This window comes from Anolis carolinensis, chromosome 1 (genome assembly GCF_035594765.1).
Source record: "Anolis carolinensis isolate JA03-04 chromosome 1, rAnoCar3.1.pri, whole genome shotgun sequence".
Taxonomy (NCBI): Eukaryota; Metazoa; Chordata; class Lepidosauria; order Squamata; family Dactyloidae; genus Anolis; species Anolis carolinensis.
In genome coordinates this window covers 287,452,688-287,465,799 of record NC_085841.1, presented here as the reverse complement: position 1 = coordinate 287,465,799, position 13,112 = coordinate 287,452,688, and the positions used below count along the sequence as shown (strand labels likewise).

Here is a 13,112-nt window from a genome sequence, read left to right as displayed (position 1 = left end):
AAATAATTGCATTCCAGATCCTTACTATCTGCAGTGTTATTTCTAGAAGTGTTTTTTTGCCAGGCAACATCTTGACACTTGACCTCTGAAGTGTTTCTCAGCTCTGTATATAAGCAAGTTTAAATGTAAGAGGCATTCAAGTCAAAGCAATTCTGCCAAGCCCAGTTTATTTAATAGGATGAGATAAACATGTAGTTAGCTTTATTTCCTATGTAGATTATCACATCTTGGAATATGGGCATTTGATTGGGCACATGTGCCCATAATCTGCAGGTTTAGTAAGAAAACTGCAGTTGGATAAGTGATCACACAATGGAAGTATTTTTATTTTTCAGCTTAGAAGCCATCTAAACATCTGAATCCTGATCATGCTGAGCAAGCACTAAGAGAAGCTGTCCACTTGAAAATTCACAAATCATCTTCACTGTGCATAATGATGCCATATGAATCCTGCAGACTTACAGATTGTAACCAGATACCCAAAGTTAACAAAGATGGATTGAAACCTGTTTTGCAACATGGGTTTAGTTTTTGTTTTGTTTTGGGATTTTTTAAATCAACCATCATTGATGTACAAGAAAGTGGAGTTGAACCAGGCTATAGCAGTGTGACTGCCATACCATGGTGACATATATGTTTGAACAGATGTTGCTTTCAACTCCGACAGCATCAGTAATCCTTTTTGGTGGCTAGGAGTCCTGACTTCCTTAGATGGGTAATCAGCTGTCAACAATGACAGCAACAACAATCTGTTTGATAGAGTTTTCTCTGAACTCAGCAGTATGTGCGCTGTTCTTGGCAGATCTCAAGTTTGGGGCATAATACTTTTTATGCAGCATATTGGTTCATAAGTGCTACTCATTGCTGCCAAGCCTAGGTGGTTACATTGTAACCCTTTCTGCATTGTGGGTATTTTTTTGTGTTTGTGTGTACGTTACTTCTTTTGCAGGTTATATTGTTTTGTATGATCTGATTGAAGCTTTGTTAGAATTGCATAAGAGGTATTATTTTATGTAATTTTTAAGTTTTGAGGGCCTCATCTCACTTTTCCACTTTAATCGAGTTTAAATGCTGGGACTGCCTCCTGCATAATTCTGGGGCTTGTAGTTTAGGGTGGCCCAGGGCTTCTCTGGATGAGCAGTTTAAAGACTCCTCGCTAATATACAAACCCCAGAATTCTGCAGTGACTGCTTCCTGAAGAATTTTGTAGTTTGGAGTTTAGGGAGGGGCCTTTAAACTGCTCATCCAGAGAAGCCCTGGGCCTTCCTAAACTACAGGCCCCAGAATTCTGCAGGAGGCAGTCACAGCATTTAAACTAGATTAAAGTGGGAAAATGCTCAAGTGTGATGAGGCCAGTCATTTTGCTACTGAAAAATAGAGTTATATGTGGTGTACATACAGGGCCGGTCGGAGATAAATTTAAATATTAAGCGGGGGCGCTGAAAAGCGCCCCCCGCCGGCCCCGCCTCCTGCGCCCTGGCCCCGCCTCCCAACCAGCGTGCCCTGGCCCCGCCTCCCGTGCTGCGTGGGAGGCGGGGCCAGGGCACGCTGGGTGGAAGGCGGGGCCAGGGTTGGCCCCGCCTCCCATGCTATTCGCCCTGGCCCCGCCTCCCACGCAGCGTGGGAGGCGCGGCCAGGGTTGGAAAGAGGGAGGCTTCGCTGCCCGGGGAGGGGAGGAGGGATCGCCTCCTCCCCTCCCCGGGCGGCGAAAGAAGCAGGCTTCGCTGCCCGGGGAGGGGAGGAGGGATCGCCTCCTCCCCTCCCCGGGCGGCGAAAGAAGCAGGCTTCGCCGCCCGGGGAGGGGAGGAGGGATCGCCTCCTCCCCTCCCCGGGCGGCGAAAGAAGCAGGCTTCGCTGCCCGGGGAGGGAAGGAGGCGATCCCTCCTCCCCTCCCCGGGCGGCGAAAGAAGCAGGCTTCGCCGCCCGGGGAGGGGAGGAGGGATCGCCTCCTCCCCTCCCCGGGCGGCGAAAGAAGCAGGCTTCGCCGCCCGGGGAGGGGAGGAGGGATCGCCTCCTCCCCTCCCCGGGCGGCGAAAGAAGCAGGCTTCGCCGCCCGGGGAGGGGAGGAGGCGATCCCTCCTCCCCTCCCCGGGCGGCGAAAGAAGCAGGCTTCGCCGCCCGGGGAGGGGAGGAGGGATCGCCTCCTCCCCTCCCCGGGCGGCGAAAGAAGCAGGCTTCGCCGCCCGGGGAGGGAAGGAGGGATCGCCTCCTCCCCTCCCCGGGCGGCGAAAGAAGCAGGCTTCGCCGCCCGGGGAGGGGAGGAGGCGATCCCTCCTCCCCTCCCCGGGCGGCGAAAGAGGGAGCCACAAGGCCAGGGCGCACTGGTCGGGCGGCGGGGCACCGTCAGAGCGGTGCCCCGCCTCCCTCCCAGCCTGACGGCGCCCCCCGGGACCTGCGCCCGAGGCGGCGGCGTCACTGGCCTTTATGGTGGGGCCGGCCCTGTGTACATATCACGTAGAGGAAGCTGACAGTATACCTTCAGGGAGATTTGGTGAAAGGATATATCATGAACCGATTAGAACAAGATACATTCTTCATGACAGCAACACATGGCTGTGTAAGGTATTACGCTTTCCTTTTTCCTCTCATTGGTGCTAATTTTAGTGGTGCTGAAGGTAGATAAATACAGTGTCAGTGTAAAATAGATTATTCATACAAGACTTGCGAAAAGATTTAAGGAGTCAGCAGCATAAGGTTTTTGAATTTGTTGTCTCTATGCAGTTTTAAAATTTCATTGGCCTAATTTCAACAGCAAAAAGGGGTCTGTTTTATCACTGGAATAAATACAGTGGCAATAAAAATATATACTGTATTTTAAAGTTATTCTTTTGAGAGAGAGCCATGAAATTCAGTATGAAGACTGATGCCTTCTCACAAACAGCACATTAATATTGTCAGTGCTTAGAAGATAACAGCACCCCCTACTGTCTTGCTCATGCTTCTATTTTGGTTGCTTAGCCTGAAGAAGATCTGCAGTAGTAGACACAGTACCCCACAGAAGTAAACAACTACAACTACAAATGCTATTTTTTAAAACTTGAGATAACACCCCTCTAGGAATATCTAACCAGAAGTTGGCCATAGAATCACACTGGAGGACCTAGAGATTCCTAAATAGGTGTTCTACATAGGAATCTGTAGGTCAGAGGAGTCAAACCCATGTCCACCAAGGGCTACATCAGCCTTATGGTTGCCTTCAAAGGGCCATTTGTATTTTTACAAATGTAATTATGTTGTCCTGGCACCTAAAGCCTCACGGGCCACATAAAATGACATGGCAGGCCAGCTTCAGCCCACAAGCTTTGTATTTTACACATGATGTAGGTCCTTCAGCATGACTCTATAATTGTTTTCTAGCAAAAAAGTTGACTACAGGAGGACCTGGACATTTTCTAGACACAACATATTAATCTAATCCCTGTATAGTCAAATTCATAAAAGTCAAACCTGAAAATCCAGAGGGCCAGCTTTATTACACAGGAACAATAATGAACAATAATATTTGAATTAGTTTTTTGGAGAGAAAAGAGAATGTAAGAGAGAACTGCAGATGTATTTGTCTCTCTCACTTCCTCTCTCACACACAAAACCTGTTTACATATTAAAGACAACAGGACTTTTTAAAGTCCCTCCTCATAAGGTGATAGAAGAGCCAGATAGGAATGGGATGAAATTTGCTTCTTAATATTTCATTAAAATGTTCTTATGAATAGTACATTGAACAGCCTTTGTACAGGGTGGTTGGCATGAAAGGTTTGAAAATAAATGCACTTGCTACCTCAGAGGCTGCCATCTAAGTTTCCTTCTTGACTGAACCATAGTGATGCACATTTGGAAATCATTTGATTAGACATCTGCTCCAGTACTTTAATACAAGGCTGAAACTCTTACCTAAAGCATCCACAGCAGATGTATCTCCAGGCTCACTTCAATAATCTCTGGTGATTAAGGTTACATAATTTCCCACTGCCACTTGATGCTTAGTCCATCTGGCAGTTCCAAGGCTGGTTCTCTCAAACTGAACCTGTTTGTGCACTCCTGATGCTCACAATGGCATAAGAGAAAGGTTCCATCTTCTCTATGACAGCAAGTTGCTATATGTAATTTTTAACTTGTTCTACTAGATCTGCTTAATCTTTTCCCTCTGAATAAAGAAAGACTCATTACTGTCCTCCTATAACTTCAGAATCTCTGTTGCTGTTATCTGAATCCACACCAAGCTGACAGTATTCACATAATAAATGGATATTCACATTCTAAATCAAAGTCAGAGCAATGTGATGATCTATAGGAAGTCCTCACTTGTATGAATAGCAAGTCAGTAATAACTACCTGTAGTGTGCAGATAATGATTGTTCTGCAGATACACTATGAAATGGTAGTAGTTTTTATTACAGAAACATTTAGAGTGTTAACTTTTGATCAGTGTGTGATTTGCAGTAAGTTCTGTTCAATTTCTTGTAGTTCTTTTTTAGCTTTAAGGCTCAGTAATCACAACTGTGAATAGCAGGGGGAATGTGAAAAGCTAGGGAGATTCACTCTGAATCTCACTTTGAAGATTTATTCCAGTTGTAAACAAAATCTGTAATCCCTGAACTATTGATGATTGAAGGCCAGCATGTTGTCCTGAATAAAAGGTTCAATTTCTATCAGTGAGATTCAAGGTCAATCTACAAATTACTTTAAAGCAGAGCTTGAGATTTCATTTTCAGAAGAATTAATACATTGGCAGATTGAAGCCATCCACAATTGAGCAAGGGTGGGATGATCACTTCAGGAAATCATTCTATTCATTCTTCTGAAACAACAACTAAACAAAACCAAGTTTCCAAGTTTTATTCCAAGACATAGCGATCAATGATCACATTTTTCCTTAATCAAAAATAAGCATAGTGATATGAGTAGAACTTTATTATAAGAGGTTGAAGATCCTTTGTGATCTTGATCAAAAGCACACCCCATCAATTTCAGTTTTCTATTTCATAAAGGAGCATGGGAAAGAATACATAATTATTGGTTTAGTGATCCATATCAGGAGTAAAGAGGAAGGAAGGCAAATACACACACCCTTATCTTATGCCCTATGTATCTCATGCTGAATTTGGAATGAGATAGGTGTGTTCTCTGTTTTCCAAGATGGTAAGACTAATGAATTTAAGTTAGAGGGATAGATTTCTATGGAACATTAGCAGGAACATCTTGAAAATAAGAGCAGCTCAGCAATGGAACCACGTGCTTAGAGAGAGAGTCAAGTCTCCTTCTCTGGACTTCTTCACAAAAAAAAAGCTGAACAACTACAGCAGGAGATGCTTTAGCTGGAGATCCTACAATGAGCAGAGGATTGGCATCAATGACTAAGATATAGCTGATAGCTGTGTCATTATAATTTGATTCTCTTACTCACCAATATGTGATTCTACTCTCCCTCAATCTTGTTCTCATATATAGAGATAAAAACTCTTCAATTCAGATGCAAAAAAACATTGAAACAGTGGATATTTCGTAAACAGCTAGATTGACAAATGGGTAAATTCAGATGGAACAGGAATAGCAATCACCATCTCATGCACTCTATCTTATGCTTACAGACATGGCTTCTCCTTCTCTTAGCCCTATATTTATCTTGAATCAAATGGCATAGTGTAGCTATTTAAAACACTATTCACCCACCTCAAGCTACGTGTGTCCTCAAAAGTAAGCATTCCATCTATTCCATCCTTACCTCCCCCTTACGTATAAACAAGGACTGTATGTAGTGTAGAGATGTTCTTGGAGCAACAATTGTAAACTGATTGCTATACTTTAGTGAGAACCATATAGCAGCACTAACATTCAAATTATGTGTTACTATGGAACAAAAGAAGCCCCCCTGGTGGCACAGCAGATTAAACCGTCATGCTGGCCACATGACCTAGGAGGTGTCTACGGACAATGGAGATGAGACCAACCCCCAGCATTGGACAAGCCTAGACTTAATGTCAGGGGAAACTTTTACTTTTACCTTTTATGGAACAGAAATCTAAATGTTCATCACTCTGTAGTATTTTCTCCTAGTAATTCTTTATTCTCATCATGTAGCATTCTCTCTCCTTCTAAAATGTATGAGTTGATCTGCCATAAGTCAATACCTGAAAAAGAAACAGCCAATGTCAGGTTCCTCCAACTAATATCTCCTCTACTGTGTTCAGCCATTGTAGTAATCCAGTCATTAGTTATATCTGGCTTTTCAAATGTCAGAGCATTGGGCTGAAGATTTATTTTTCCGCTGTTCTTCCTCATTTTCTCTTGCATTGTTTTCTTGTAGAGCGTGATGAATGTGACAGCGGACAGCACAACTGTGATGAGAACGCAATCTGTACTAACAACGTCAGGGGACATAGCTGCACCTGCAAACCTGGATATGTAGGGAATGGGACCATCTGCCGAGGTGGGTCTGTTCCTCCAACAAATCGATAAAAGGAGTAGACACTACTAATATTTCTTGACAGTTGCCTAATTGTAGCCAGCACTTGATTCTGGGCTCTGGTAGGGTTAACCTGTCTGATTTGTCTTTGGCAACTCTGGAAAGCAAATGTATTTATACAATTGATCTAGACATAATTAAGTACCATGAAAAGGTATTTTTAGGCAACTATAACACTTTTCACTGTACTGTTCATCAATATGGTTGCTTTGCATAGTTTATCAACTCGTAATTGTTGTTTAAATTGTATTTTTTAGCACAGCAATACAGTGGATCCAACTGTTATCTTCTAGGCTAGGTACATACAGCTTTTAAACTAGAATAACTGCCTTTTGAACAAGATCCATATGGCTTTTAAACTGAAGCTATAATTTTCTTTTATAGTAGAGTAAGCTGCCAGGAGCCACTGAATATGAGGGGTTGCAGACAGAAATGATTTTTATTTTTGTTGCAGTTTGCGTTATGGTGCATTAATAAGCTAGTTGTCTGCATTTCAGAGATATCATTGCTATTGTAGACTTTGACTAAACCATAAAGTATACATGTCATAATATCACTGTGTATGCAACAACACAGTATTTTATGGACAGATTTTCTCCCCTCAAAGAAAGATGAGATTCTTTGAAAGAGATAAAGGGGAAAATATTCTATACATGATTAGACATAATCTGGTGTTACCAGTTATTCTTTCAAGATGCAAGAGATCATTAAACTCTGACAGTTACATATCTAGGCAAATTCATTCCCATAATGCACATTTACATAGAATTATTTCAAAGGAAGAAAACTGTCCATGTCCAAGAAAGGTGCAGACATGATGATTAGTGCTGACAACCATTAATTTCTCGGATCCCGTTAGTTCAGACATTATAACTGACTGGTCCTATAGTTCTTTTTTTACTACAAGTTAGTCTGAGTTGCTGGAAGTTGCTGGCTAACAGCACTTGGAGAACTACATGCTTCCTTCTTTAAATTCTTTTCCACAGTTTCTGGAAAGCATTTAGAGCAGGCATGGGCAAACTTGGGCCCTCCAGATGTTTTGGACGTCAACTCCCACAATTCCTAGTAGGCTGTTAGGAATTGTGGGGGTTGAAGTCCAAAACACCTGAAGGGCCCAAGTTTGCCCATGCTTGATTCAGAGTTTAGACAAATGAATTGAAGAAAGGTTATTTTAAGCTGTTAAATCCATGGAGTGGGGGGGGGGGGAAGAGTTTTAGTTCTGATGCCGCTTAGAGTCCCACACATGGGAGAAAAATAGGATAGAAATGAATAAATAATAATAATAATAATAATAATAATAATAATAATAATAATAATAAGAAGAAGAAGAAGAAGAAGAAGAAGAAGAAGAAGAAGATATTTTTACAGTGGGGAAAACATTCAGTTTATCATAAATACTAGGTACTGAAATTTTCCACAGTATATGTAAATAAAAGTCTGTGCAAGTGGACATATAAATTATCAATAAAGATGATAGTATAAAATAAGGAACAACTCTTGAAATAGTCAGAAGACATAAGAATAGCAAGAAGTGGAACAACAGCATTTCATATCACATAGGGAAAAAACAAATTAAGGCTATTGGGAGGCTCTGATTGGCATTTTGTGAATATCACAGGTGAAAGGTGCTGATACTTTATAGAGTTTTCTGTAGTACAGTAGAGTCTCACTTATCCAACATAAACAGGCTGGCAGAACGTTGGATAAGTGAATATCTTCACTTTTGAGGATAAGTCTATAACAGAGGAATTATGGGCCCTTAGGTTCCGGCTGCTCTCATGGGGCATTACCATTAGAAGAGTATTTGTGGACCCCGTGATTCGCCCTTTGGTGGCCAACCTATCTTTACACACTCAACCATCTGTTAGGCCCAGAGATAATAGGATGTGTAGTCCTCAGCATAGGCTCCCCCCTTTAGAAAAGTCTCAATTAGAGACTCTGGCCCAATCATTTTCCGTACCAGACCAGCAACTTTCACCCTCTTCAACCTCACTACGTTTTTCCAGTAGGCCCCATTTATCCCCTTCTTTTGAAGTAAAGTTAGATGGTGTGTCTAGTAACCTTTTGGATCCAGGGAGCTGACTAGATTCTCTTAAGGATGCTCCAATTGAGCCAGACTCCTTGGGGGGTGGGGAACAGGCGGGGGGTGGCTCCATCGAGGTCGTGTGGGGGAGGAGGAGGAATTGCCGTCAACGAATTTCCAGGGAGAAGCGCAACAGGGTTCTTGCGACCCTGGAGAAGGATAGGTGTGGTAGCCTCCATGGTAGCCCCTCCCGGCTGAAGGTCCTGCTGTTTAATGCCAGATCCGTCAAAGGTAAATCATCTATTATCCAGGATCTAATCATGGATGAACATGCGGATCTGGCCTGCATCACCGAAACCTGGTTGGATGATCTGGGTGGGGTTAGTCTTACCCAGCTTTGTCCTCCGGGTTTCGGGGTGCATCAGCAGGCCAGGCCAGGAGGGCGGGGAGGTGGGGTTGCGGTGGTCTTTAGGCAGTCCATCGCCCTGGTCAGATGCGTCGCTTTGCAATTGGTCGGGTTTGAGTGTCTCCACTTGAAGGTGGGTACCCGGGACAGTTTGGGGATTCTGCTGGTGTACCGTCCACCCCGCGACACAGCAGTCTCCCTGCCTGAGCTAGCAGAGGTGGTTTCTAGCGTGGTGTTGGGTTCCCAGCGCCTGTTGGTGCTGGGCGACTTCAACATTCACGCTGAGACCACCTTGACAGGTGCAGCTCAGGAATTCATGGCCGCCATGACGACCATGGGTCTGTCCCAAATAATATCGGGTCCCACTCATCAAGCTGGACATACACTCGACCTGGTTTTTGTTGTGGGCGACGGTTTGGTCGGAGTGGAAGAGCAAATTATTCTTCCATTGTCATGGTCCGACCACTATCTGATCAGTTTAAGACTAACCGTCTCTTCCAACCTCCGCAGGGGTGATGGACCAATTAAGATGGTCCGCCCCAGGAGACTTATGGATCCTGAGAGATTCCTGAGGTCTCTTGGGGATCTGTCTACCATGGAAGCTGACGATCCTGTCGATGCCCTGGTCACTCGTTATAATGGCGAGTTGTCCAGGGCAATAGACACGATCGCTCCTGAGCGTCCCCTCTCGCTGCGTGGAGTTGCCCCAGCTCCCTGGTTTACTGGGGAGCTGGCGGAGATGAAACGTGCAAGAAGGAGACTAGAGTGCCGCTGGCGGACAACTCGTGACGTATCTGACCGAGCACGGTCTAGAGCCGCTATTAGGGCCTATTCCATGGCATTGCGGGCAGCCAGGAAAGTTTTCTCGACTGCCCGCATTGCGTCTGCAACAAATAGATCTTCAGAGTTGTTTCGAGTTGTTGGGGAGCTCCTCCACCCTCCTCAGGTCGGGGGAGCACCCGACATCTCGTCAACTCGGTGTAGCGAGTTCGCTCACCATTTTGCAGACAAAGTCGCTCAGATTCGTTCCGACTTAGACGCCAGCCTTGATGCATTGCCAGGTGAGGTAACCGAGGCATCTGTCTGTTCGATCTTGTGGGATTCGTTTCGGCTTGTGCAGCCTGATGATGTGGACAAGATTCTTGGAGCGGTGAGGGCGACCACCTGTGCCCTTGACCCTTGCCCATCTTGGCTCTTAAAACAAGCCAGTGGAGGGCTAGTTGATTGGTTTGTGAGAATAATCAATGCCTCTTTGGAGCAGGGCATACTTCCATCTGGCCTAAAACAAGCTGTGGTGAGGCCTGTTTTGAAGAAAGCCTCCTTGGATCCGGCTAACCTCAGTAACTACAGACCAATCTCTAACCTTCCATTCTTGGGCAAGGTCTTGGAGCGGGTGGTTGCTTCCCAGCTCCAGGGATTCTTGGAAGATACGGATTTTCTGGACCAATCGCAGTCTGGTTTCAGACCTGGCTACAGTACCGAGACGGCTTTGGTCGCCTTGGTGGATGACCTCCGCAGAGAGCTGGACAGGGGGGGTGTGACCCTGCTGGTTCTCTTGGACATCTCAGCGGCTTTCGATACCATCGACCATGGTATCCTTCTGGGACGTCTCTCCGGGATGGGCCTTGGGGGTACTGTTCTGCAGTGGCTCCAGTCCTTCCTAGAGGGCCGTTCCCAGTTGGTGAAGCTGGGGGACACCTGCTCGGACCCCTGGCCATTGACCTGTGGGGTCCCGCAAGGTTCCATTTTGTCCCCCATGCTTTTTAATATCTACATGAAACCGCTGGGTGAGGTCATCTGGAGTTTTGGAGTGCGGTGCCATCTCTACGCGGATGACACCCAACTCTACTACTCCTTTCCACCTAATTCCAAGGAAGCCCCTCGGATATTGGACCAGTGTCTAGCCGCTGTATTGGCCTGGATGAGGGCGAACAAGCTGAAGCTCAATCCTGACAAGACAGAGGTCCTCCAGGTCAGTCGTACGTCGGGGTATTGGGTGGCAACCTGTGCTTGACGGGGTTGCACTCCCACTGAAGGCGCAGGTCCGCAGCTTGGGGGTCCTCCTGGACTCTGCGCTGACACTTGAGGCCCAGGTGTCGGCCGTGGCTGGGAGGGCCTTTGCACAACTAAAACTTGTGCGCCAGCTGCGACCACACCTCGAGAAGTCAGATCTGACCATGGTGGTCCATGCCTTAGTTACCTCTAGACTGGATTACTGCAATGCGCTCTACGTGGGGCTGCCTTTGAAGACGGCTCGGAAACTACAACTAGTACAATGATCGGCAGCCAGGTTTCTAACAGGGGCAGATTACAGGGCGCGCTCAACGCCGCTGTTTAAAGAGCTCCACTGGCTGCCATTTATTTTCCGAGCCCAATTCAAGGTGCAGGTTATCACCTACAAAGCCCTTAATGGTTTGGGACCCACCTACCTTCGAGACCGCATTTCCCCCTATGAACCCGCACGACCTCTTCGCTCGTCGGGGGAGGCCCTCCTCTCGCTTCCACCAACTTCGCAGTTGCGGTTGGTGGGGACGAGGGAGAGGGCCTTCTCCGCCGTGGCCCCCTGGCTCTGGAACTCGCTCCCCAGGGAGATTAGGCAGGCCCCTACCCTACTCTCTTTCAGGAAGAGCCTGAAAACTTGGCTATTCCAGAAGGCCTTCGTTGACTGATCCTTGTGGGATCATGTTATTTACCTATTAAGCAGTAGACCCTCTGGATTGTTTTTAGGATTCATTCAGCACTTTAAGTATTACACCTGCTGTATAATTATCCCTCCCTGATAACTTGATATTGCTTTGCACCTTGGCCTGGATCTTTTGACCCAAATCGGGATTTTAATATTATTGTGTATATTGACTTTTATGACTGTTTTTAATCATGTTGAAGTTTTACTGCTCGGTTTAATGTTTTATCTGATTTGTGCTGTCATGTCTGGGCATGGCCCCATGTAAGCCGCCCCGAGTCCCTCCGGGGAGATGGGGCGGGATATAAGAATAAAATTATTATTATTATTATTATTATTATTATTATTATTATTATTATTATTATTTTGGATAATAAGAAGGGATTCAGAAAAAGCGTATTAAACATCAAATTAGGTAATGATTATACAAATTAAGCACCAAAACATCATGTTGTACAACAAATTTGACAGAAAAAGTAGTTCAATATGCAGTAATGCTACGTAGTAATTACTGTATTTATGAATTTAGCACCAAAATATCACGATGTATTGAAAACATTGACAACAAAAATGCGTTGGATAATCCAGAACGTTGGATAAGCGAGTGTTGGATAAGTGAGACTCTACTGTACCTTGTCTCCTCCTTGAAAAATGACTTAATGCCTCAGCCATAATCACCAAGTGAAATTAAGCCTGAGCATTTGTAAAAACCAGACAGTAAAGAAAGCTTACAGGAAGAAAATGTATGTATTTCAGAACCTCTACACAAGAATGTCCCAAAATAAGTATGTTTTAACTTACAAATCTTTACTTGGTCTAGAGTGACATTTTGACATCCAAACACTGTTTTGATCTACGAACAGTGTAGAAGAGGCCTCTTTGCCCCTAAACCAATTCTAACAGCAAGGCAGAGAGTAATAAAATCTGGACTGGATTCCTAGCCAGAGAAGCTCTGACTCTTCTTCCTGTAAGGCAGAAACTTCATCTCCATGGGATTGCTTCCTCTGAACGTTCTGGGAGGAGCCCAATCTGGAGATTCCACTGCAGAGATTGGAGTCCACTCTGATGCAGCAGAGCCTCAGCCTAAACAAAGAGTACTGTATGTTTCACTTCAAGAAAGGAGAGAGGGGGAGAGAGAGCAAGAAAGGGAAGCTGGGATTATAGTATGAAAAAAATGCATTTCAATGGGAAAAATCACTTTGAGATAAGAATGTTTTGACTTAAGAACATGGTCATGGAACAAATTAAATTCTTAAGTCAAGGTATCAGTGTATGCAGAAGACTTCTATGGATCTCATGAACTGCTAAAAAGACAAATGAATGGGTTTTAGAGCAAACCAGGAAACATCTCTCCAACTGTCCACACTAGCCCCAAAATTCAGGCCTGCCCTGGAGTTTTACCAAACTCATCTGAACATTCTGGTCAAACTTGAGGGCTTTGGACCAGTGTAGACTTACGATAACTAATGCTATTGTACTCTGGATACATTGTGTGACAACATGGAAAAAAAAAATATGATGCTTATAGAGTGGAAAG

The 13,112-nt window shown here is 44.8% G+C and overlaps 1 protein-coding gene across 8 annotated transcripts in view; it reads left to right on the top strand.

Moving 5' to 3' along the window:
* Positions 1-13,112, top strand: part of nell1 (neural EGFL like 1) — a 697,019-nt gene that overhangs the window by 444,671 nt on the left and 239,236 nt on the right. For 4 of the 8 annotated variants that reach the window (XM_062967794.1, XM_062967792.1, XM_062967793.1 and 1 more), the window contains one exon: positions 6,305-6,427. The exons of the other annotated variants lie outside the window; for them this stretch is intronic. In XM_062967794.1, coding sequence (XP_062823864.1) covers positions 6,305-6,427 — 123 coding nt within the window. The remainder of the gene's footprint in view (positions 1-6,304; positions 6,428-13,112) is intronic. 8 annotated transcript variants of the gene reach the window in all.